The sequence below is a fragment of the Harpia harpyja genome, chromosome 9, assembly GCF_026419915.1.
Source record: "Harpia harpyja isolate bHarHar1 chromosome 9, bHarHar1 primary haplotype, whole genome shotgun sequence".
Lineage (NCBI taxonomy): Eukaryota > Metazoa > Chordata > Aves > Accipitriformes > Accipitridae > Harpia > Harpia harpyja.
In genome coordinates, this window is record NC_068948.1 from 12,411,561 (window position 1) to 12,437,963 (window position 26,403).

The 26,403-nt window shown below is 36.1% G+C and overlaps 1 protein-coding gene across 1 annotated transcript in view; it reads right to left on the reverse strand.

Moving 5' to 3' along the window:
• Positions 1–26,403, reverse strand: part of TDRD12 (tudor domain containing 12) — a 39,568-nt gene that overhangs the window by 9,197 nt on the left and 3,968 nt on the right. Inside the window, exons 5-23 of the mRNA XM_052797888.1 lie at positions 25,397–25,452; positions 23,207–23,292; positions 21,958–22,156; positions 21,244–21,320; positions 19,624–19,682; positions 18,824–18,884; positions 17,577–17,681; positions 16,993–17,178; positions 16,154–16,307; positions 13,914–14,041; positions 11,256–11,447; positions 9,471–9,599; positions 7,527–7,644; positions 6,540–6,673; positions 6,220–6,443; positions 5,310–5,409; positions 3,081–3,268; positions 2,530–2,740; positions 1,893–1,985 (exon numbers count right to left, since the gene is read on the reverse strand). Coding sequence (XP_052653848.1) covers positions 1,893–1,985; positions 2,530–2,740; positions 3,081–3,268; positions 5,310–5,409; positions 6,220–6,443; positions 6,540–6,673; positions 7,527–7,644; positions 9,471–9,599; positions 11,256–11,447; positions 13,914–14,041; positions 16,154–16,307; positions 16,993–17,178; positions 17,577–17,681; positions 18,824–18,884; positions 19,624–19,682; positions 21,244–21,320; positions 21,958–22,156; positions 23,207–23,292; positions 25,397–25,452 — 2,500 coding nt within the window. The remainder of the gene's footprint in view (positions 1–1,892; positions 1,986–2,529; positions 2,741–3,080; positions 3,269–5,309; positions 5,410–6,219; positions 6,444–6,539; positions 6,674–7,526; positions 7,645–9,470; positions 9,600–11,255; positions 11,448–13,913; positions 14,042–16,153; positions 16,308–16,992; positions 17,179–17,576; positions 17,682–18,823; positions 18,885–19,623; positions 19,683–21,243; positions 21,321–21,957; positions 22,157–23,206; positions 23,293–25,396; positions 25,453–26,403) is intronic.

Genomic DNA, 26,403 nt, shown 5'->3' on the forward strand with positions numbered 1-26,403 from the left:
TGGTGAGCATGGTAACAAAACCCAAAACCTAAACAAAACCAAAAGCATAGAAATTGGGAGAAAGGTTGAGATATACCATATGGGAAAGGAAGCTACTAATGAGAGTTACTTCCAGATCATTTCTCTTTCCACTTTGTTTTTCAGCTGACTGAATGATCAGATGGAAAACATAGCATGATACATTCCAAAACACAGGAATAACTGTACTCTGTGGCAGGACCAAGCAGCCACAAGAGGCACATCACAATCCTGAGATATAGGGAGGCCCTTCTGATGAACTTGTCCAGACCATAAAAACAAAACAAAACAAAAACAACCCCCACAAACCCCTCAACTTGTGAGCTATCTTTGATAACAATTCTTCACAGAACTCCTTGCTCATAAAATGAAGTTATTTCTTAATAGACATCATAAAAATGCAACTTGCTTGTTCATGCTGTTAGCAAAGGCTTAAAAGGCACTTGATTTTTTGTCCTTTGATGTAACTGTCAGAATAGATTCCTGCCTTTCAAAAAAAATCTCCTTTCAAATAAAACACAGCCCTAAGGCAATCTCCTACCTGCAAAGTTTTGGGAGAACAGAAGAATACTTAGAGGAAACATCATCGCATGGATGACATACTCTAACTTTTCCCTAGCTACCCCCTTCCAGTTAGCACTAGCAACAGGAATGCTTGGTCCAGGCCAGTACTGCCTTTCTTACAGGCCAGGGAAATGACAGAACAACAGAAATGTGGCACCAACTGCAAAATTTTAATTTCAGGAAAACCTAAAAAAAAAAAAATCAACTCTGAGAACACCAATTATTAAAGCAATTTCATTGCATGTCTGAGATTACTGCAATGAGAAGGTGTAAACAAACAAACAATCTTACTCATCTGAAAGGTCAGAATCACAGCCTTCATACCCAAATGATGGTTACAGGTCCTCTTTTGAATGCTGACAGAAGGAAATTCAGTTTATGAAGAAAAACACACAACACTACACATTAACACTCTGCAAAACCAAGAAGTCTTCTAGATGTTAGCGTAAATAAAATTGTAAAAAAAGGAAAAAAAAAAAAAAGTCCGAGAACAAGAGCACCCATTCCTCTTTTTCTGATCAAGAAACTAAGGGAAAAAAAAGCTTGAAAGTGTTTTTTAATTTGCAGAAAAATTTAGACTAAAACTAACTGTAAACCAGTGCAAGAACCATAAAAGACAACATATATTTAGAAATATAAACAGAATAAATTAAGTCTAGTATAAGAGGTCTTAGGTATCAGCAATCTTGGAGGATCAAAGTTTCATTCTTTCAGAGGAATGTGTGAGGAACTACCGAATTGATTTTACAAGACAAAGCCCTAAAAACTAGTACTTCCAAAATATACTTTTGTTATGAACTTTGTGGAATAGTTTGGATTACATTTATAATTAATTTGGTGCTCTATTACTGGGGCATATTCAGCTCTCCAGATTTAAAGTTCAAGTCTAAGTCATGTATTCCATCTATATACAAGTATATATATACACACACACACACAAGATATATACATATATATATACACACACACACACACAAGATAGATATATCACAGAACAATTGAGGTTGGAAGGGACCTCTGGAGGTCATCTTGTTCAACCCCCTTGCTCAAGCAGGGTGACCTAGAGTCAGCTGCCCAGGACCATGTCCTGATTACTTCTGAGTATCTCTCAGGATGGAGACTCTACAGCCTCTGAGCAACCTGTTCCAGTACTCAGACACCATCACAGTAAAATAACCAACAGTACTATGTGAATACCATGTAGAATTAAATTAAAATAGGAATGGACAGAAAGAAAGAGAAGAATGGGTGCTCTTGTTGTAAAGGAGTTTAGATACAAATATTTTGTAATGCTACAATTCTATACCTACCATTGGGTCAACCCAAGCTGTATTTCCCAAGGTATGTACTATTTTTGCTTCATGTAGTTTTCCTTTAATTTTGTGATGAATATAATGAGTTACCTAGGAAAAACAAGTTTTCACTGCACTTGATATGTATACCAACATAACTTTACAGTTATTTTAATTATAATGAAACAATCTCCTGATCTTAACAATGAAAAGGGTATTCAATAAATAAAACCAGTTTTGAGTAAACTAGTGAAATACTCCAACTTTACTGTAGGATAAAATAGTATTAGCCTTTAAGGAAGGAGCTTCCCTAATGGAAGAATACTCAAACACAGGTCAATTTACAAAGGTTAACCTTCCCCTGTTACTCCCCACAGATTCAAAAGCAGCAATAACTTGTTCTTCTTTGAAGAAGCCATTTAAATCAGAGAAGAAAATCCCATAAAATTTCACTTTATTATTTTGTAGGAAGACAAACAAGAAAACTGACTTCTTACAACTTGGCCCAATAGCAGATATTTATTGGTATTACTAATAATCAATGAAATTTGGTAACTAAATTTGCAGTTCGTAACTGTCATCTTGTAGAAAATAACACACACAGAGAAATTCAAGAACATAAAGGAAATACCATGCAAAACCTGGTACATATTACCTTTGGGTTCCATTCAATTTCATTATCAATGGGTTTCACTCTACAAACTACAAATTCCACAGCCTGAGGTGGCAGACATTGAAACTTTGCAGGTAAGTGAAGCAGCTGATAGCTCTGAACTTGACTTGTTCTGCCTTCGTCTATGTATTTAATTTTGACGTTAAAGAACAAATTTTCCTCCTCTTTTGGGGAAATCTCTAGTACCTGAACCCTTCATACAGCAGGAGGAGAAACACAGAATTATTATTCACATCATCAGTTGTAAGAAGTATTTTTTTGTTGGTTTTTTTTTTTAAACAAGAGTAGATTAAAAAAAGGTATTTTCATAGCAAAATATTTAACTGTGTGTGTGCATGTGGGTAGTCATTCTGTTTTCCATTTCGTAACTTAAAGAGAGTATGCGATAGCTTTTTAAAAAGTGATTGGAAAAGCAGAGATTTTTTTGCTGTTTTTGGGGGCGGGTTGACTTTTTTTAACTAAACAGTGAAAGTTTTAAATTACTTTGCATTAAAAAGTGCACATGAATAATTTAAAAAACCCAATATTTTTACCTGTGAAAAAGTGTTTTCTCACATAATCCATAAAACGCCAGCTTCTCCACGTTTTTAACAGTAGTTTTATTACTAGGTTTCTTAAAATACTCATTAATTTCTTCAGCAAGAATTGTATATTGGTCCTTTTGTTTATCTACTATTCGACCAAAGTAGTTTGTTGCATTTACAATGTGGAGAGGCAGTATCTGAAAGCATAAAATACATTAGAAAAGAGGAGGACCGGATGATTTCTTAAATTAATGAAATATAAGTTTTCGTATTCAAGATCACCTCCCTCTTTCCAGCCCAAAGAGGTAACAGATGCTGCTGCATACACACATTTCAGAAGATTATGAGTTATTATATTGTTCATAATCTTATGAATAATACTAACCGCCCATTGTCCAGTTAACAGTGGACAAATTTATAGAGCAAGAACTGTTAGGTCTCAGTTGGTGGTATTCCACTGAAATGAACAAAGAGTGAACTATACTATTACCTGCCAAGCCACTAACCACTAAGACATTTCACACCATTCAAGCTTAATTCTAAGTGTTCTCCAACTTACAGCAAGTTTTAGAAGAACTGACTGGGGAAGCACGAGGCCTTCACTCTTTTTGCACTAAAATTACTTAAATGAAAAACTATGAATATACTACTATCAACACCAATGCATAAAGTACTGGGTCCATTCCATCCAAAGGATCATGCCAGGCAGAAATACTAAGATACAGCTGCATGTATGAGGCCAGACATGGTAGTAAGAGGACCAGAAAGGTAATTTCCACTTAAAAATCCTAAAAAAGCACAATGCAACTTGAGGTACTTAAAGGAAGGAAACATTAGACTGGGTTCCAAACAAAAAACAGAAAGTGAATACTTAAAGTGGTAACTGATTTGTAGGACAGACACCCAGGCTCTGCAGTCAGCAGAAATAGATAAGGAAATGTAAGAGGCCACAACTGCTGTCTTGAGTGCACCCCAGGTAACTGCAAATTTCTAACAAGAGCATCATGAAATCTGTCCACTAAATCCAGCAAATCCATCCAGCACCAAAACCAGATATACATAAGGTTGTCAAAAGGTTTGAACTCTTACCTACCAACAAAAGCTTATTTATTAGGCAGAAATGGAGTAACACCAAAGAATCCACCCAGTTCTCCTTATTTTCTATTCTGACAACCTATGACTTTTGGGAATGGATAACACCCATTAACTGCATGACCTGAAGGCACCTGAATTCTGCAAAAGACAGGACAGGAAGAAGGCAGGAAGAAGGCAGAAGCAGCTCATCCAAATGTAAGGCATCCAGCACTTCTTAGACCTAAGTGCTAACTTTGGAAGGAAGCACCAACATCTAAACACTTGCCCTCAGCAATCGTCGTCCAGCAAGGAGACGACAGAGACTGTACAATACTGCTGTACAGGAAGACACTCCAGTATAGAAGAGACTAAAAAGCCAGGTGAAGAGACCTGGAGATACAAACTGTTAGTGGGATGTAAAGAACCACCATAGCAAAGTCAACCCAATAACCATAAATGTTTCACGATTGTGAAACTATTAAAAAAAAAAAATCTATTTAGAACACCATTCTATATCACAATGGTTTTCAAAAAGCACTGACATCTTAGAGTAGGAAATAACTGTTCCATGTAGAAGACAAGGGAAGAGCTGTATCCCATTTTCTGTGGATACTACAAATGAAAATACTAGTTTCAAATGACAAGGCAAGAATATGCTCATTTTTCAGCAAGTTTGTGTGAACACGTCAGCTAAGAAAAAATCCTCACTTCCAACAAAACACGCATCATCTTCCACTTCAACTTCTCTTCACTCCAAAAGATTAATTTATGTTTCCTCTACAATAAATATAATAAAAGTTTATAGGAACTTTAACCTTTGTTAATTTTGGTATATCGTCTCAATTTATAGATGGAAGGTATAAACAGAACCTAAGCCCTCTTCCCATAGAACAGAAATCTTTAGTGCAGAAGACAAATCTCAGGCAAACTCAGAATCACCTGCAAAACAATTTCAGTTCAAGCTAAGGATTAAGGGAAAAATCTGGCACACTTATTTATGCAAAGGAGAGAGCAAAAAAAGCTAAAAAATAACAAATATCCAAGAGATATAGCATGCATACTACAGTAATATTAATGTAATACAAAAAATAAGTAATATGCTAAGTAGCTATTTAAGACCTGTCTTATTGTTACCCAAGACCAAGGTAAATAATAACAACTTACTGTCACACATCCAGGCATTTGTATAATTTTATCTGGTATATTCTGGCACACATCTATTTGTAGATTAATTTGATGACGATCTGGACACGCTGTTCTACTCCTACACATTAAGAAAACAGTTTTAGAAGACAGCTCTTTGTTTTCAGTTGTAAACTATTTTGATGTGACTTAAAACAGCTTTATTTTTTAATTTATTTTAATTTATTAATTTTAAAACACTAAAATTTCATCAGCCCTCAATATTCAATCTCTGTCTCAAACAGCACCAATGACTCTGGGGGTTAGACAGAAATGGCCAAAAAACTCTTGGTGGAAAAGTTTGTACAACAAAACAAAACACACCAGAACACTTGTTTCAGAGTAAAACAAACACTAACACTGGAATTTTTTGTTACTTGCAACAAGTTATCTACGCTAGAAGTCATACCTGAGAATACTTTAGCTTTCTCCTTCAAGCACTACTTACAATCCAGTTACACACAGCTCAGAGAAGTCATCATCTACTTACCCACTCTGGAGGAAAGGAGACGACAGGGGAGAGAATAAAGCACAAGCCTTGTGCAACTATAGTTAGAATGCTAATCAAAACAATGGCTTAAAGTTCCCTCAAGTACATCTATGTAGGAGTTAATAAAGAATTATGCTTCTATGTCAGACTGTGTATGATTGGTCTCCATAACAGTGTTAATATTTGTGTTTTCATAAAAGTACCTAAGAAGAGTGAAACAGATGCAACATTGACCAAAAAACAAACAAAAAAAAAACCAACCCAAAAAACCATGATCAAAACCTGGTTTGAATAAAAGTATCCAACAGGAAAATTCATTAAGGGTAGAAGCAGTCATCATTCAGGGCATATAATGCCTTCCTGTGTTAGTACAGGTGTCAAGAAAACTTGGTATTTCCTTACTTGCAAGTCCCAAACGTTTTAAGATAGGCACACAGTGGCCTTGAAAATTTCTTATCTTCCTCAGCTTCTAGCATCTTGGCCATAAAATCATGCAGTTCTGGTGGAATTTCAGCTTCTGCATGCTGCAAATAGTGCAGGATCCCAAGTGCATGACATGCATTGTTGTTTTCTGTTAGCAGAATGATTGACCTTGCCTTTGTATGTTGCTGATCTACAGAAGAATCCTAAAGAAAAAAAAATTATTTTTTTTTTAAAAGCTTTTATGTATCCACCACTTAATAACCAAATGTAGTATTAACCCGTTAAAGATTTACTCAAACCTTCATCACATTACAGAAGTTGTCAGACATGGTGTGTAGACGTTGACCAAAGATTCTTGGAGAAGGAAAACTGAAATGTATCACGCAAGTTGCATCTGTAATTCTCAAAGACTGCATGCAGTCATCTGTTAAAACTAAGCACATGTTTTATACACACGTAAGATAACTGTAATACTTCAAGCACGTGAAGTATTACATCACATTAGCAATGGCTGTTTCCTTCTCCCCATCCGTTGACTTAAGAATGAAAAAAAAGGTCTTTTCTTAATACACTTACATAAGACATTGTATTTCTTCAGTCAATACGCTTCACAAGCGTATGGTAGAAACAGCATTTCATGTTAGTCTCTGTCTAGCATAATTCTATATCTCATATCAATATCATGGAATAAAAAGAATTGCCCACAGCCAAGTGGTTCACAACAGTAAGACAGAAACCACTTCAAGTAACGCAGGAATGCTAACACCTTTGTATTAACCTACAAAGCAGATGTACTTAAGTCAATTTTCTTGCTTTTGACATACAAAATGGAAAAAATTAAGTTTGAAACTGGGTAAGACTCTGCTACTGCACATAACTTGAAAAATAGAGTTCTACCAGAATGTAAGGGAAATGATTATAACAAGTCTTTGGAGTTTCTAAATTATTTCAAACTGAAAATATCCTCTGTAGTAGGAGAGAATTGTGAAATTATGGAAATTCTCTGAAAGCACTAGCAGTTCTTTTAACTAATGCATCAAAAAAATGCCAAACCTCCTTTATGTTCCCTCTAATAAGTAAGGGTTTTCCTCGCAGCAAACCCTGGGACCCAGGAACAACAACAACAAAAGACTAGCTGTAGCACTAATAAGTAAAGGGATAACTAGAAAGAATTCATAAGGAACTGACCCTGTGGAAGTGATGATATAACCTAGTGTAAGTATTTAATGTAGAACATGAGTCACCAAGACGCAATAATCACAACCAGACAAAGAGAAAATACTCACCTAAGACAACATGAGTGCCAGAACTATACTTTTTTGTCCATTGCTCTATGATATACTTGAAACTACACTCACTCTTTTCATGTATTTTCAAGGAAAATATTGAGTTGCTCTTCAGTACCTGGATGACAAAGTTATATGTTCTTCAAATACAGCAACAACTGCTCTAATAAGATATACTATTTAGTAGAGTTTATTAGTATCTACCATACCTTAGCTACTGTCAAAGGAGCCAAGGGAAGGAGTTAATGAAATTTAGGCTGCTTTTATATATATATATATAAAAAAAAAAAGAAGATAGAGATTATGGAGATTAAGCTTATTAATTTCCTGTATAAAAAGAAAGCTAATAAAGCTCAGGCTCCTATGAATTAATACATTAAACCAATGTTTAAGAAAGTACAAATTCCACTCGAAGCTTTTCCCACCATTAAGGTGTCCTCTCTATTTTAAGTGGATTCTATCATCTAACAACATGCAGGCTCACATTTCAGTCTCTCAGAAAAAGCACTAAAAACCCCTCACTGATCTACCCACATTCATCTACCTTGCATGAATGTAGTATTCTCAAAAGGCTTTATGTATTTGTCAGATTCAACGTTCACAGATCAATCACTACAAAACCCTTGGTTATTTGGTAAACTGGCACATCTAATGAACTAAGTTAACACTTAAAATATTTTTGTAGACTATTTAAGATATTTGAAGTTGGTGTACACGAGGATTACCATAAACACCTTCAATACTTCTTTAGCATCAATACTCTTTAACTGGTGGTGGGGTTGGTTGTGATATGCTTGAAGAAATTAATCCTCAAATATTAAAGGAAAACATGGTAGAAAGTCACGAGACAAAACCAGATTTGCTTCCATTAACAATTGTCAAAGATTAAACATTCCAGATACACTAACATTTACATAAGAAGAATACTTTAAACATCACAGGATCTATTCCAGCTTCTGGAAGGGAATACATTCCTACATTTCAGGACTGACATATCTCTTCCTATGACATCTGAACGATCGAGCCACACATCCTCTTGCTATCCCATCCTTGAAGCTATTGCTGAAGGTTTTAATTCTAATATCCTCATAAGCTTGCCTCCTTTAGCAGCATCATCCCCATCACCCTATCCAAGGTTAACAGAACTGCTTCCCAGTCAAATCAGATTGCACTCCTCTTACTTCACACTGTTGGAGGACCAGCAAAGAGACAATGAAAATACAGTTGAGATTTCTCTATTGCTATGTTGTTACATATATTCATTGCTATAATATCTGAAGAAAGAACTATTGCAGGAAAACTCCTTCTTAGTCTCCACCTCTGAAATGCTGAGTATACAATCCCACAAAAAAGGTGGGAAATGGGAGCACATTCTATTGCAGGTAACTTTGAAGCAGCTTTATGCCAGTTTTTAAGAAAATACATATTAAGCGTGCTATCTTCCTTCCATGCCTTATGACTTGAAGCCTAACTAAATTCTAATAGACTTTCACAGGATGACAGAAAATGTTTCTTCCACATCAGAGAAATGGCCTTTTACAATTTCAACTAGTCCAGAGTAGAAAGCAACAGAATAGAACTTCTTAACACAGTGGCTTCAGTTTTCTCCCCCCATACCACTCCTGGAAATTGTAAAAAATAATATAAAAAAACCTGACAGAACTTTTACTGGAAAAAAGTGAGTTTGATTCAACTCAAAGTTCCAACCTGACACACAGAACATACTTAAGAATTTAGTAATGAATGCATTCTATGCCAGACATTCCTGTCAGTTAGGCTTATCTTCTAGTTGGCAGAAGGGCAGGATTGGGACTATTTTTAGCAGAAATAATTAACTTCCAAATTCATGCTCCTCCTTTGCTCTCAGAAGCCAAGGTATTTCAGTTTGTTATACCTTAACAATTAAAAAAGCACTTATCTATGTAAATTTAAATACTTTCTTACCTTATGAATCATTTCTACTTCATTTACTGAATTAGTGAATACCAGCACCTTCTGAAGATTATTGTGGGTAAAATCCAGTATTTTAAGTAACACAGCAGTTCTCTCACTGTTCATGCAAGGTTGCACGACCTAGAAGCAGATACAAAACAGAGGGCTGATAATTCACATAATCTATACACATTTCACTATTGTCATGTTTTAACCCCAGCCAGCAACTAAGCCCCACGCAGCTGCTCATGCACTGCCCCCACCCCGCCATGGGATGGGGGAGAGAATCAGGAAAAAAAAAAGTAAAACTCATGGGTTGAGATAAAGACAATTTAATAGGACAAAAAAGGAAGGGAAAATAAAATAATAATAGAATATATAAAACAAGTGATGCACAATACAATTGTTCACCACCCACTGACTGATGCCTAGCCAATCCCCGAGCCGTGGTACCCCACCCTCTGTCCAACTCCCCCCAGTTTACATACTGGGCATGACATAACATGATATGGAATACCCCTTTGGCTCATTTGGGTCAGCTGTCCTGGCTGTGTCCCCTCCCAGCTTCCTGTGCACTCCCAGCCTCCACTGGCAGGACAGTATGAAAAGCTGAAAAGTCCTTGACTTAGTATAAACACTGCTTAGCAACAACTAAAACATCAGTGTGTTACCAAAATTTTTCTCATCCTAAATCCAAAACACAGCACTATACCAGCTGCTAAGAAGAAAATTAACTTTATTCCAGCTGAAACCAGGACAACTATGTAATTCTTCTTTTAGTAAGCACTAAGCATTGCTATATAATACCAAAGAGAATTCAGTAAATGGTGGCTCGCATAAGTGGTAGGTCTTCTGTTAAACTTACAAAAGATACAACTCGCACAAAAGGTATGCATTTAGGACAACTCCCAGAAGCATAATTAAAAATCCATCACATAATCAAAATCCCACATTGAGATTTTTCATTCATTTAACTTTAGGTGATTTATCAATCTTTAAGCTTGGCATTTTCAAGTACCACTAAAAAAGCTTCGCACTCCAAAAGCATACTGCACCACCTGAAATATGAAATACCCTTAATAACTAAAGCATCAAAACACTGACATGTTCAGTCCTGCCAAACTATTAATTAGACTTCTTACAAAAAGTGGTGTTTTTTCAGTTTCGTGCCATGCTCAGAATGTCCGGTATTAGAGACTTCCCAACATTTTCAATCCCCAAGTTATTACAGTTTGAGACACAGAAGAACTAATTCATATGTACAACATTTTGTATTATTCTTAAGGGCTACACTACATTGACTGGAAATTAAATGAGAAGACACCTAAGAACACACAGTAACTTTCTGGAAATTTTAGGCCAAATTAAGTTCTGTATTGTGTGGTACACAGCAGTAAAACAAGTATTTTACTAGCTCTGCCTTGGGACAACTTACCTTGTAGTTCTGCCATTCACAACTAACAACTGCAAAAACATTCTGATAACATTCTGGTCACAAACTGTACCATTTGCAAATACTTCACATAATTCAGATTCATTTGTACTAACAATGAAATACTTGAGGGAATATCTTCACCTCAGTCCTACAAAACAAGGTAAAAGACCTTCAGCTTGTTCAGTGATTAACTTGTACAGGTCTTCTACGAGTCACCTCAGTTCATACATGGGAGGTGCACCTGGACAGTCTGAGTTGCCCACTTAAAATAAACAATAAGCACCCACATACACTGACCTTGATCAGTACAAACAGCAAAATACCTTAGTAAACAAAGAGTGACATCATACCCAAATTGTTACCTGTTGCACATTTCCATAGATGGAAGCTTCTTCCATAGCTGTTATCACAATGTAAGGATCATTCATGAACTCCTTTATCAGGCGTGGCATATGTTTATTCCAACGAGTTCCAACAGCAATGATCTGATGTGGTGAATACTCCCACCCTTCAGTAATAATGGCTTTCTTGTAACAATCTAATATAGTAAAAACCTATAGAGAAAAAAAATTTTTCTATCCTCTTATCCTATTCCAGTAAGTATGTAACAGCAGTGAAAAGTACACTGTTTCAGCACACTGTTTTTTCCAGTGGCAAAACCACCACCACAGCAAAACACAAATCTCAAATCCCCAAATGAAGTGTTTGGTTCTTGCACTTTTATCCTATTATTTGAATGACTTCTGAAGCAAGAAGAAAGAGACAGTACAGCATGAAGGAATGGCATGTGCAGGCACACACGATCATTAACACAGGATTCTGCCCAGAGAAGATGGAAGTCTCAGGAAAAGGATCTGTTCAAATCTGAAAAATACTGAGCCTAGGCAAAAGTAGATCCAAGAGGTCAGAGACAGTCAGCAAAAACTAGGAGGTAAGTTGAGATAAGCTCAACCTGCCAATACAGTAATCTGCCAAAAAAAAAAAAAAAAAAAAGGGGGTGTGTGTGCCATGAAATCATTTATTAAAAAATTAAAAATCACTAAGAATAAATATATTCCTGATGACATCACCTTACATAAGTGACAAGCAGTCCAGCTGTGGAACAACATCAGGATTTCTGGCAAAGCACTACCATACTAATAAGTATTCCAGGGTTCTGGCCCAATTCTGAAAGATCTCTCAACCTGGCACTAAACTTACCCATAGCAGCAATGTTTTTAAGAATATAACATTTCTGTAACACAATGCTTTAGAAGAGCTGCGATAATCCAAACATTACCAAATGATCACTCCGATCTGAAAGAGCATCCCTTCTCCTTTCTGTTCAAGACTGACATTTCTGAGAAGCTGAGAAGACCCTACAAAAACAGCAGATACATGCACAAACTACCTTTCCCACAATCTTCATATGGTATACCTGCACTCCAGCTCAAGTAGTACAGGAACACAACAGAAAGAACAGCCTAAACAGAAAGAAGAAATGCCCCACTGGATAAGGATGACATTTCATCTAATTTAAGACTTGAGATTTGCTGCTACAAAGACACATTTAACAGCTTCACATATAGCAAAATTGGCAATCTATCTCTATTAAGATGTTTCTCTAGCTTTTCAATAAGAAACACAGTCCTTTAGTCTTATCACCAACTTTTAAACAGGTAATATTAATAAGTTAATGATTTAAAATCTATGACAGTGAAAAAAGGTAAGCTGTTTTTTGCATACTGATGATGTAATATGCTGCAATACAAGAATGCATGTCCTATGAAGCATCAAAGCAGCAACATAAAAAATAAGGAATTTTTTCAAACTTAAGTCATCATTTTAAAACTGATACAATCCTTGTCAACATCAAACTTAATGCTGTTCCTCTTCCAAGATTCTGAGTTGGAATCAGCTTCTCCTTTTGCCTGTACTGTCATTAAGGTCCAAGGAAAGTTTTTATGATTGCTTCCAAGACTATTTAATCATTCACTTCTGCCTTTCATTCTACAGAGACTGAGGAACTGTCGTGGTTTAACCCCAGCCAGCAACTAAACACCACGCAGCCGCTCACTCACTCCCCCCCACTCAGTGGGATGGGGGAGAAAATCGGGAAAAGAAGCAAAACCCGTGGGTTGAGATAAGAACGGTTTAATAGAACAGAAAAGAAGAAACTAATAATGATAATGATAACACTAATAAAATGACAACAGCAATAATGAAAGGATTGGAATGTACAAATGATGCACAGTGCAATTGCTCACCACCCGCCGACCGACACCCAGCCAGTCCCCGAGCGGTGAATCCCTGCCCCCCCCCACTTCCCCATTCCTAAACTGGATGGGACGTCACATGGTATGGAATACACCGTTGGCCAGTTTGGGTCAGGTGCCCTGGCTGTGTCCTGTGCCAACTTCTTGTGCCCCTCCAGCTTTCTCACTGGCTGGGCATGAGAAGCTGAAAAATCCTTGACATTAGTCTAAACACTACTGAGCAACAACTGAAAACATCAGTGTTATCAACATTCTTCACATACTGAACTCAAAACATAGCACTGTACCAGCTACTAGGAAGACAGTTAACTCTATCCCAGCTGAAACCAGGACAGGAACCTACCAATAAAGATGGCTCTTGAACTGAAGTTGTTCAAACAGCACTGGTAAGAGGGAAAAGGAAGTTCCCTACAGTCAGGTGATGCAAATCTTTAAAGTAGATTAAAGATCTCTACACTGAAACTACTGCTACCAAGTTAAAAAAAACCAAAAACCAAAAAACACAAGTCCTTGGGAAACCATCCACAGCAAAGGAAGACAGCATAATGGAGCAGTAGCATAGGACAGGACAAGACACAGCTCTCCCCACTTTTCCAGTGTTTCATTCTGCCAGAAGTATACAAATGAGATTTTTTTAATTCCATTTTCTCCTCAACTCTACCACAGGGGTTCAAGAAGGTTGTTTTTTTCAGTATGTGTCCCACTGTTTAAGACATGTGCACAACTGGAACAGCACTTTACCAGCTGAATATATAAGCCATTTACCTGTTCAATAGCATCAGAGAACAGTACCTCAATCTCATCAAGAACAAGATGGCAAAGTCTACAAAATAATAAACTGTGATGTTCAAACAGTCTCAGGAGACTATACGGTGTAGTCACGATGACTTGGCCTGCAAGCAGGAAGAAAAGACTGTTAACATTAGCTTACAACTTGAAAGAATATTAGTAAGACACCATAGGACATGGTAGCTTTATTAAAAAGGCCACATATGCATTTCAGATGTATCATCTTGAAGTTGGGGGGGGGGGGGGTGTTGGTTTGGGGCCTTTTTTTTTTTTTAATAGAGAACACTGAACTCTTTTCTGACTTCTCGTCAACAGTCATTTTTAGTCTGCTTATATTTTTCTACCCCTGCATGTCTTCAAGACTTGAGTGAGTAAAACTCAGTTTTTGAAGAAGTAAAAGATCTGAACGTTAACAAGTTCACAAAGCAGGATGCCATTTTATTTTCCAATAAGGTAATGGAAGTAGAGATAAGAACTTCAGAACCAGATAGACACAAGATAAATATTTAAATACAAGCAAGAGCAGCCTTTAGCAAAGTTCAGTTTTAAAAATGGAATAAAGCACATATCGTGGCTTAGATATCTGCACATATATATATATACGCATATATGTGTGTGTGTATATATATATACATAAACAAAACCACAACAATCTTAATCTGTGCAAATTTACCAACAGCTCTACTAATAAAAGATCTGAATTCATCCACCAGGCTCTTAAATTTGAATGATGGATATAAGAATGCAAACTGCTGAAACTGAAAGTTTTACACAATCCTTCAAAGTTTTATCTATATTTCTTGTTTCCGTGGCAAGAAGAGCCACTTTTAAAAATGCAGTTATGAATCAAGGCTTAACAAAAAGACCAAACAAAACCAGTAAAACTAAGTGTTTTAAGTAAATACACTTAAGTAGGGCAAGTCTCCCAACAGCTCTGTTACTACTTCTATGCTTCCTCTTCTCTACAGAGTATCCTCTGCATACTACTGAAGTTATATGCACAAATTACTATTTATTGCAATAAGCAAGTTGGAAACTACCCTTTAAAAAAAACAAAACAAAACAAAACTTCAAACTTATATTTAAGCTGGACTTTTATGCAACTTTGTCTGCAGAGAACTATTACCTCCTTTATAATTCTTCACTATTCCAATATTCTTTTTAAATTAAGAGTAGAGAAGAATTGTGTTAAGTGTATATAAACAGTAAAGCAGCATCAGACATGTCGCCCAAATATTTGTCAATTTTAAAAAATAAAATCCATGTACTTGAAATACTTATGTATTTATTAAAAACATTTTTTAAGAACATACACATATGCGTTACTGTGGTGGGCTGACCATGGCCAGCAACTAAAGGCACAGATGCTTACTCACTGCCCCCACCCCCAGTGGGACAGAAGAGAGAACAGAACTGCCAAAGTGAGAAAACTCATGGGTCAAGATAAAGACAGCATAGTAAGTGAAGGAGGGAGCAGGGGGGAAGCGTGCAAAGGCAACCACTGACAACATCCCAGAAGCAGACAGATGCCCAGCCACTCATCAGATCACTCCCACCCCTCAAGCTTTTATTGCTGAGCATGACATTATACAGTATTGCATATCACTTTGGTCAGTTTGGGTTAGCTGTCCAGGCTGCATCCCCTCCCAGCTTCTTGCCCAACCCTGGCTTATTCACTGGGTGGCAGACTGGGAGGAACAGAATTCTTGAAGCTGTGCAAGCATTGCTCAGCAAGAGCCAAAATACTGGTGTGTTATCCACACTGTTCCAGTTACAAATCCAAAACACACCACCATACAGACTAGGAAGAGAACTCCATCCCTGACAGACCCAGTACCTCTGTCCAGCGATGGATGCTCATATATCAAAAAAGGCTGTCATAAAATCTGGTTTTAAATCAAGGAAGTCCACCATTAATTCTAATTCAGCCCAATGTTCAGCAAATCCCTACGACTAATTTGGCCCAAAAATAATTGCTATGAAGCTTACAAAAAAGGTGCTGAACATATACATATTCAAACAGCTTTAATACCATTTACCGTTAAACAGCACTGCTGAAGCTTCATGTATTACTACAGAGTTACAGCGTTAAAGAAATAGAATTATCACTTTATAGAACAAAAAACGTAAGTATAAATTGCTTCTTTCGTGATTTCCTGCAATTAAGGCACCCCACAGTTTTCAAGCATAATTAAAAAGATAGAAAGTATTCTTACATCCTCGTATTTTCACACTTCTAGCTTCTTCTTTGTTCTGCCCCAGTATTATCAGCATTGGATGAAGCTGTCTGGAACATCTCTCGTATGTTTTCAGTAGCTCAAAAACAAGATGTGCCTTCTTCCACCCAGGACATAAAATAAGTGCTAGCGGCTACATACATATGTACAAAATTTTACACCACAGTATTAGACAAGAGTTCAGAATCTTAGGAATTGTACTACTTCAGCATTTAGGGCAAAAACAAAATCTGCAACACAGGCCTTTAACTACTTCAAAACTGAAGCTTTTAATACTATATCACCTCCTAAATGCAGATGTTACAGACCCAAGGAACCATACACCAGGTTAAATGGAGACAAAAAGGATGCATGCAGCAACATACAGTAAAATGTCCAAAAATTTAACAGAAGCAGGAGCACCTTGTCTTACTTGGGGTTGTACTAGGCAATTTCCAGAGGCCCCTTACAATCTCAATAATTCTATGTTTCTGTGATCTAATACAAGTTAGAAAATTAATTACAGTATTTAAAACAGCTAATACAAATTTTCATTTAATGACTACATACTATCCCCTTAAAAACAAAGCTTCATTATCACAGTGATACGACATTAACCACTTGTTAGATATTACTTGATAAGTTTTAGACTCCCACGTTCATGCAGTCCATCTCTGTAAGCCTCTAAGCAGAGGGCTTATATAAACTGGCAACCATCATGATGATACACTAAGATCACATTAAACATACACATTCTAAACACCCACTACCTTTTGGATCATTATTCTACATCTGCACTTTAGAACAGAAAAGGTGCTACTACTCTAATATATACATACTCCATTCCTGTTTGGCAAGGCTTTGTAGCAACTTCCCGACTGCAAAAACGTAAGAACTGGTGGAATATATAAGAAAGGATCATCTCCCTGATACGATATGGCAACTACATCACATCCTCGAGCTACTGGAGGCCAACAGTAAGATTCTGTGAAGTTAGGGCCTAAGAATTTTTTCCGAGTAAGTTCCTAGAGAAAGAGAAATTAAGAGTTCCACATGAAAACGGTGTACATAAGCAGTAACAAAACAAGACAAAACACAACACTGAGTGATTTAAAAAGCTTTTGATGTACTACATAATAAATGTCCTTAATATGCAATATGAAAAAAGTTCTTCTGTGCTGAGGAGTTAAATTACTATATTAAAATTCAAATCCCATTACTTGGGCCAGTGGTTGACATACCAGAAGAAACATGTACAATTCTTACAGCATCTCTCTGAAGATTCATTTGTTCAGCCACAGAACAACCTTCTAGACATTCCCCAATCAAAATCAGGTATTACTATAAATGTTTAGTATCTAAAGTTGGGGTATGATACTAGCCTTAAAAAGATATTCAGTGTAATATATTACATAAGCATTACCTTTTTCAGACCATCAAAAAGTGGTGCTGTTTCCAGAATTGGCGATGGCTCAATTTTGTTGCTAAGACAGACAATGTTTCTTTCTTCACTAAGATTTTGAAAACTCTGAAACCACATGACAAATAGATGACAAAGGCAATACTTAATAAAATGGGTTTAGCTTACATACGACTCAAAAGCACTTATTGTACTTAAAAAATGGTATTTTGATGAAAAATAGCCAAAGAAATTGTAAATACATTTTAAATATGACTCGTACATACTGATAAGTTACACAGACCAGTGGTGAGAGAAATACTCATTATTAGTATTTCTTAAAGAAAGATTTATCAAGATTGTCTTAACACAACTGTCTTAAACCACTCAAGAGAATGCACTACATGTTCTGCATACAGCTAGCACTCAGATATAACAAAATCAAAATACAATTAAAAAATATGACTAGCAAAATTTGCCATGGTGGGTTGGCCTTGGCTCACAGCCAAGCACCCATACAGCCACTTGCTCACTCACCCTCCCCTTCCAGAGGGATGGGGGAGAATAACAAGGAGAGTGAGCAAGAAGATTCATGGGTCAAAATAGAGACAGGGTGGTTACTTAACAATTCCTGATGCAGGCAAATCAGACTCAACTTTAGGTTAACTTAATTTGTTGACAAATAATATGTATGAGTACTGATTTGGTTACTGGGAAACAAAAACAAAGAAACAAACAATTACACGCTTCAGAAAAACACTTTTCCTCCGCCATTCCCAGGCTCAACTTCACTCCGAGCTCCTCTCCTCTCCCCTTATAATCAATGCAGGTGACACTTGGTCCCACCACTAAGGCAATGAGCAGCACAAGGCAGGGATTGCAGTCAGAACACAGCAGTTTCTCTGTTGCTCCTTCCCTCTTACTTCTTTACTCCAGTGTGCATCCTCCACAGACTGCAGTCCCTTCAGGTACACCTGCTGTGGCATGGAGCACCTCCTGCTCCTCTGATCTTGGCACTGCCTCTGTTTCTCTTTTTTTTTGTTCCCTCCCCTGCATTTTTAGCCCTTTCTTATATACGTTTTCACAGAGACACCACCAACTTGGTTGGCTCAGCTTTGGCCTGCAGTGGGTCTTGTTGCCAATGCAGCTGGAATCAGCCCCTGACCTCCTTCCACAAAGACAACTCCTGCAGCCCCAACACTACCAGAACCTTCCACATACACGATACATTTGCACAAGAGAAGTTAAATGAAAGTTAATGCTTAAAATACCTGTTGGTCATCTTCAATTATGTGTGTCTTCAGAGGATGAGAATTTAAGAACTGCTGAAGCCTGAGAAACAAATATTAAATCCAACATAAATGCAAAAGTAAAACATAATTTATAAATACCACCAATATTTCTAGTTTCATGAAGCAATTCACTCACAAAATATTTCTGATGTATTACCTATGCCAAGGAGGAAAACCCTCGACCATGAAAGAAAAAATAAAAATTTTATTTTGAAAATAAAATCTACTCTTAGCTTTTAAGTATCTGAAAATAATCCCAAGGAAAATTTTTTAACAAAGTAATTGGTAGGTTCCTCAGCTTTAGAAGAAAATCAGACTGGACTGGAGGAAAAAGGTTTCTTAAAGTTTCAAAAAATGAAACAATGTATCTTTGCATCAGAAACTGAATTAAAGAAACACTCCTTGGGTTTATTACATATGCATCAACTGACAAGCAGCATAGTAAAAGCATTGCACAAATCAATTCATAGCTGTATTTCATCAAGTTTGAAAACTTTATAAATCACTAAGAATAAAATAAAGCAACTTAACATGTTTAGTGTGCAGAAAAAATGCTTCCCCATTACATCATTGTTGTCAAGCTATTGTTCAGAAAGAACTGCTGTTTTTATTGTAGTCTGGATAAATATCAGCAGCTTTAAATTCCCTTCTTCTCAAAAAGCATGTGTATGCATCTTCTCTTACCCTCGGCCCTTCTTACTGCCCAAGAATAGTAACTGGAAACATACTACAGCTCCTAATTATCTGATTACATAAACACTTAACACACTGCACCATACCTGTCTGGGCAAACTGCTGTATTTTCCTTGAAAGGTAAAATTGGAATTGCTTTGACAATCTATCAAGAAAAGATGAACACATTTTTAGCACAAAAATACTGTTCAAGAGCAACATTTTAGAAAAATTATTTCTTTAGTGTATTCACTTGAAGCTGGTTTTCTTACGTAACTCTAGGATTCTCCAAATATTTTGGAGAATTTTTGTATAAACAAGTTTGTCTGAATAAGGCAACAATTTTGATGAAACAAACTTCAGAAAAACTGTCTAACTTAAAGAAAATGCTGTTCTGTAACAAGAATCAAGCATGCAACAAGGAACATCGGCCACACAAAAGAAAAATTAGTTCATGGTCACATCTCAAGCTACAGCCATAATTGCGGACCTGAGCCAATATGAACACATACTGATTGATTATTTTTTAAACATTTTCATTTTTTGAAACAAAATTAAGAAAAATCATGGAAAACCTGCACACCACAGACAGGAAGAAAACCAAACACAGGTTACCCAGCCACACACTTACAAAGAGAACACACACGAAGTTAAATTGAACAACACTGCAAATCCTCAAGGGAGTAACTAGGAGCAGATACTGGATCCAGAGTTACCCCAAAGATGTCTGGTTCTGAACAGGGGATTTTCTAGCATTCATCATTAGTCACCAGCAATCAGCAGGCATGACTTGGTCAAAGACTTGCATCACTCAAGTGGCTAGTAAAGGTAATTCAGCTGACTACACAAGAGTATAAATGTAGTCCTGCTCTGCTCCAGTAACAATCCACACTACTACTTTGATGATCATTCTTTCCAAAATATTTTAATAAGGTATTACAGCTGAAGTTCAGGAGTGCTTGCCATGCTTCAATTCTCAGCAGAGCTAAAACCTCCTTTTTTCCTCTGACCTGACAGAAGAAATAGTTCCATTGCTATCATAGAAGCAAATTTCTCCTTTAAAGCATCTAGCAGAAGAGGACATGGAACAGTATATGGGCTCTTTAGAAGAGCTGACATTGGACATGCTCAGCAGTGATTATTTGCCTATAGTCTATCAGTTCATTTTCCTTTCCTCCCATGGACACTCTAATAGCTCCAATTGTGCAATTCAGTACACAATTTAACACTCAAGAATGAGGACTGACTTTCTGAAAATGTTTCAGAAAAGAACAGCAAGCAAAAAAGGAGAAAACAGCAAGAAACCATAATAGACATTTAAAGTATTAGAGAACTCAACAAATAAGAAGAGACTCCAATGAATGTTTAGCATGGTACAGCATGAGGACTATTTTGTTTTCAAGGAAACATTAAAACTTACATTTTCATATATTCAGAAAACTGTGTCGTGTAGACAGCTATCATCTTCATTAAACTATAGCAAAGGAGTGCAAAAGGAGGCAAAACTTTTTCAAGGACTGTAGTAGATTTTTAAAAATTTTCTTCAATTTAAAAAAAGAAACTAAAGTAGAATTTATTGTTTTTTAAACTATATCAAGAATTAGTGCAGTCCCCCAGATCTATGTTACATGGAAGAAGCAGCTAGATGACTACAGTATTCCTAATCTGTCATATATACGTTTAATTTAGTTCATCTTTGACAAGGTAATACGAAATATAATACTTACAGATGCAGTACTTTCATTTAGATCTGTGCTTGATCTTTTGTATGTCTCTTCAAGAAAGGAACTGGAAACTGCAAGACCTAGAAAGGTAAGTAAAAAAATACAGAAACACATTTCTGATTATCTGAACACATAAAAAGCCAGTACTTTTATTTACAGTGGGTTACAACTGACTTGTTTAGTTGCTCGCATCATTTCCTAATGGCAAAAACAACCACCAAAAAAAGTTATCTTTAAGTAAAGACAACTGTGCAGATGAACTGAGTGAACAAGGATGGAGGATGGAAAGTTGCATACTTTCTAAAAGCAAGAGACTTGAATCACTATAAATGAGACCACTCATAGTAAACACTAGTTATAAAGTTACCTCTGTTCAAATAAATCCCTCCAAACTCAAAAAACTGGCAATGCATCATTGATCAATGCCACAAGTAATTTCAGTATCTAATGCTATTAAGCATATCAACAAATGCCTGTGTAACTCACCCTCAGCCTTCCTTTGTCTTACATAGTACAAAAATCTTTACAGAATTCCTGCATCTGATGATTTCATTGGTCTTTGTAAAGTCTGATACATAAGCATCATTTGTCAGAAGGATACCATTTGATCCAATCATCAGATTCAAACTGAGACAGTAGGTTCACGTTCAATATACCCAGTTAAAGACACATGATGCACTGTATGTATGATTTGTTTCTGATACACATGGTTCCCACCTGTTTCAAGATTTGTTGGTATCTTCTCCTGAAACAGCACTGGCCTGAAAGCATGCGCAGGATTAACAATTTCCATTGGAAGAGACTCAGCATTTAATGATGTTTGGTTCTCCTGATAATCTGCACAACTCCCTGTATTCTCTTTAGCTTCCTCAAAACGAGCAAAGTTCTTTGAGACAAGATCATCATTAACGCATACCTAAAAAACCAAAATCTTTATTGACCAGTATCAACAAGTAATCACCACCACATACTTGTTTAGAATTTATTTGAAGCTTTAAACAGCAGTAAGACATACACAATATCAGCAAATACTTTCTGAAGATTATAATCTCCAGAATAGGAAATTCAGTCATAGCTTCCTGCATGTTCTCTAAACAGATGTTAATTAGTTGTCAGTTTCATGCTTCTGCCTAAAATTCTGTACTCAATTAGCTTCTATGAGCCCTAAAAATTTTAAAAAACTGTTAGTAAGTCAAGCTAGTTTATTTCTTTCTCATTTAGCATGCATCAAAAGCTGACAGAAAAAAGTAATGCTAAACCTAAAACTTCTTAAACTCCATTGGCTCAGAGATCAGTGATGCTATTGCCAGTTGGGATTCTGAACTGAGAGAAGATACTCAAATTAGTATGTACCTTCAAAGTTATTGTCTCCAGCAAAGACCACAGCTCCAGTGTTAAAAGCCTTAGTAAAACAGTCCAAGTAGAAGCAGTATTCAAATAAATTCACTTGTATCTACCATACAGCTGCTTAAGTAGCTACAGCAGAGATTTAGCTCAAGTTACACATTTTGGCAAGTGGAACTAGTTTTGTTTTTTTTCCCCCTAAAGGTTTGAGGGCTCAGTTTTATGCAAAAGCAAGTGTGAACTTCTATTTATTTTTATAATACTATGCAACTGCCTTATTGAAACATCTTTAAGTATGATACCACAAAAAGTGCAAAAGTGCACTAAATAATTCACAGTTGTCCATCTGAAGCACTTGCTGGGCTTCATTTGCTCGTCAATACCTTCCAAAAAGAGGTTCACAAAGAAAAAAGGGATTTCTGCCTCTTGGAATACCTCCAGAAATTTACAAGCAACAGAAATGTAAAACAAAACCTCTAGTAAGTTAATGATTTAGCTTCTACTGTATCTGACAGAAATTACATGTCACTTGCAAGAAATACTTTTCAGTCTTAAGCTAATCTCAGTTATCACTTACATAGCAAAGTGCATGAACAGGTTTGTAGATATAAAAGTATCTTACCTTTTCATCTTTTATTGTCACATAAAGAAAAACATCAAATGTGTTACCTTCTACAGCACATAACTTGGCTTTCATTTGGGTAGTTGCTAAATATAGTAATAAACATAAGAACAAGTAAAAATATTAAACCTTTATCAAATTATCAATATTTTTCACTTATACTTTCCAAGATAAACAAAAAAAGAAATCACTGTTAGATGTGTAACCTATTTCTTTAGAGAAGCTAGTACAAATATAATAACTTTTAAATGAAACAAGAAAGTAACAATGCAATACAAACTTAAAGTTATAAAAATGAAGTTGTCCTTAGTCATTGAAGGAAGACTGAGAGCCAAAACAGATTAATGACCTCTCCATGTCGCAAATATTCTGGTAAAGAAATCAGAATTTAATCACATAGAAGAGTTAGGTTTGATTAAGAAGTAAAATTGTGAAACATAATATATAGGATCATTAAGTTTGAAATATAGCCATAGAAACTTTAGGAACTGTGTTATGTGTGACTATAGGAACCTTAATATTGTTAAAGTTTGAAATAGCTAACCATAGAAACATCACCAGGTAGTTACTGGTTTTTCTATGTTTTGTTTCAAGAAACTAAGGAAACTGTCATGGACACCAGTTTGATGCTTGGAAACCCCCTTACCCTTCCCATCTTGATTTGAGTATCAAAGATTCCAATCAGTAGAGCTAAGTGTAACTGACCAATGATTGTTTTTAAATAAGAATATTGATAAGGTTGGATAATCAAAGGACCAATCATTATAAAGGTTAAATTTAAGAATCAGCATAGTATGCATTTTTATGTAAAGAGCTTATGTAACAATGACCTGAGAGAAAAAGTCTATAAAAACTGATAGATTTTGATACTAAGTTGGACACACCTTTGGAGGAGCGATCCCCCATGTCCCCAGCGCTGCAATAAACAAAGTGCCTGCTTCTTAACTTCACATTGATGTTAAGGAGTTTTATTCCGGATTTCGGTAACCCACACACAAACTGGTCTTAGTTCTAAGCTAAAAGCCTTAGTTTATCTTTTAGCCTCTCATAATCTGTAGTACAAATGTATGCTTTCCAAACTTGACATTTACTTCTCTTGAAAGAAGTCACATTTGCACATTTGTGTAGCTTGGTTAGGCTCTTCATTCAAGCAAATGTAGCTGATAAAAGCCTGTTAGTAAATTCTGAAGCACTTCTGCATACACTAATGATGTGCTAGCAATTAAAAAAGTAAGTATTACTACTTATGGTACAGTCTGGGAGTTTCTTTGAAATTAAATTCAATGTTATTATTGCTCCCTACTAACCTTTACTTTGCACAGTGACACTCGTGTGTGTGTGTGAAAGAAAAAAAAAAAAAAAAAGGTAAATTGTGAGAAGTGCTGTCCCAATTAGTTTGTGAAATTATCAGCCTGAAGACCCTTTATTGCTTTCCTAAACTCATCTTCTCCTCCCCAAATAACTTTTGTGTTGAGTTTGTTACACTTGTAAGCAAGCAGGTAGGTAGTTTTTTCAGGTAGAAGATGTAAGCAAGATTAGAAAATCTCAGTGAAGAGCTGCTCTTCTAGTAAGACCAAAAGCTGTCTCATATCAAAATAGAAGGCTTGATATGAAAAAGACCAGATGACCTACTGAAACACCAAAAATGGGAAAGGACAAGACCAGAGTAGAGAAAAAGCAGTTCTAACTTACTAAATAACTACTTGGAGCTCAATCTATTTGTTAACAACTATAGTGAAGATATTCCTCATGTGAACTGGTGCTTACATTCTTGTCAAAAAACAACTGAAAGGGTAAACTCCTAAGCCAGCTCTTGCCATCTCTGTACAAAACTACAGCTGTGATGGTGACTCAAAGATTTAAGCTAAATACACAGAAAGGCTGTACTGTTAAAAACAAATGTTACCTGAGTGCTACCTTATTTAGCCTGTCCAAGAGCCAGATACCACCTAGTAAACTATCAAAATTTACACAGCATGGAAGCCCACAGTACTCAAGATCCAACTCCACAAATATTTTTGCCTTTGTCAGTCCATACAGAGAACCTTACATAGCTCCTTTCTCTTTAATATATGACATTCTTAAATATAATCAAATATATAAACACAAGCACTACATTTCTCTAACAGTTTAATTTTTCCCCCAAATAGAAGTGCCAATTATCATTTTTTGCAGGATGCTTTAATTTACCTTTGAGAAGGTTTTGAAAATACCGAGTAGCAGCACTATCCCATCTTCTGGCTGGTCTAGGAAAATAAACACAACCAGTTATCCCACATCATCAAAAATTAAAATGGTAATTTGGGAAAACACTTCAGATGCATGTAAAGAAGTTATTTCAAGTCATGCCCAATCTTAAGAAGTGCACCAACTAGACACATTAGCAGAATCTTACTACTTAGAATGGAACTTCAGTCTTGATAATACTGTTTCAGCTCATCAATAAAATAAACTGATCAAAAATTACTGGATATTGCTTTGTCAAGGTATGATGGCTTATATCCGACATAAAATATGATGGTTAGAAATGAAATGGAATAACCAAAAATAAAACAGGAATCCACTTGCAGAATATATTAATAGGTATTGAGCAATTTTGAACAAGCACTTGAACACTGGAGTATTGAAGACTGAAAGGTCTGCAGCAGAAAATCAAGTTAACTCTTTACCATCTCCTGCAACTTTAAGTAGAAAATAAAAAAAGAATCAAATGAAGAGCACCATAAACAAAATATTATGATCTACTACTTTTTTGATAATTCACAACGATGGCCTACTCAAGATGTATGCTATTCCTACCCAAACTATGCTAATATTTGTTCTGTCAGAATATTGGAAGTCAAATACCAATTTCTTCTTCCAAACGAGTATAAAAAAAATAAAATTATTGACCACATGTAGCTTTGAATATTCTTTAGTGACACAAACCAAAGCAGCTTTCTTTCTGTGGAGCTGTATTCCCCAGTGATCTAATCATGTCTCTCTCAAGCTGGCAGGATCTCTGACAATAGCATCCTGGAACTCAAGGATACAAAAGTATTTTTCTTTATTTACTACCAGACCCCAATGAAAACCTTATTCAAGTCCTTCAAAACTGCAGTGAGAAAAAACTGACATGAATATAAGGAAAGCACAGAGGAATCCAAAATATGTGAAGAAAAAAAGACAGAATGGGGAAAAACAAAGCTACCTATAAA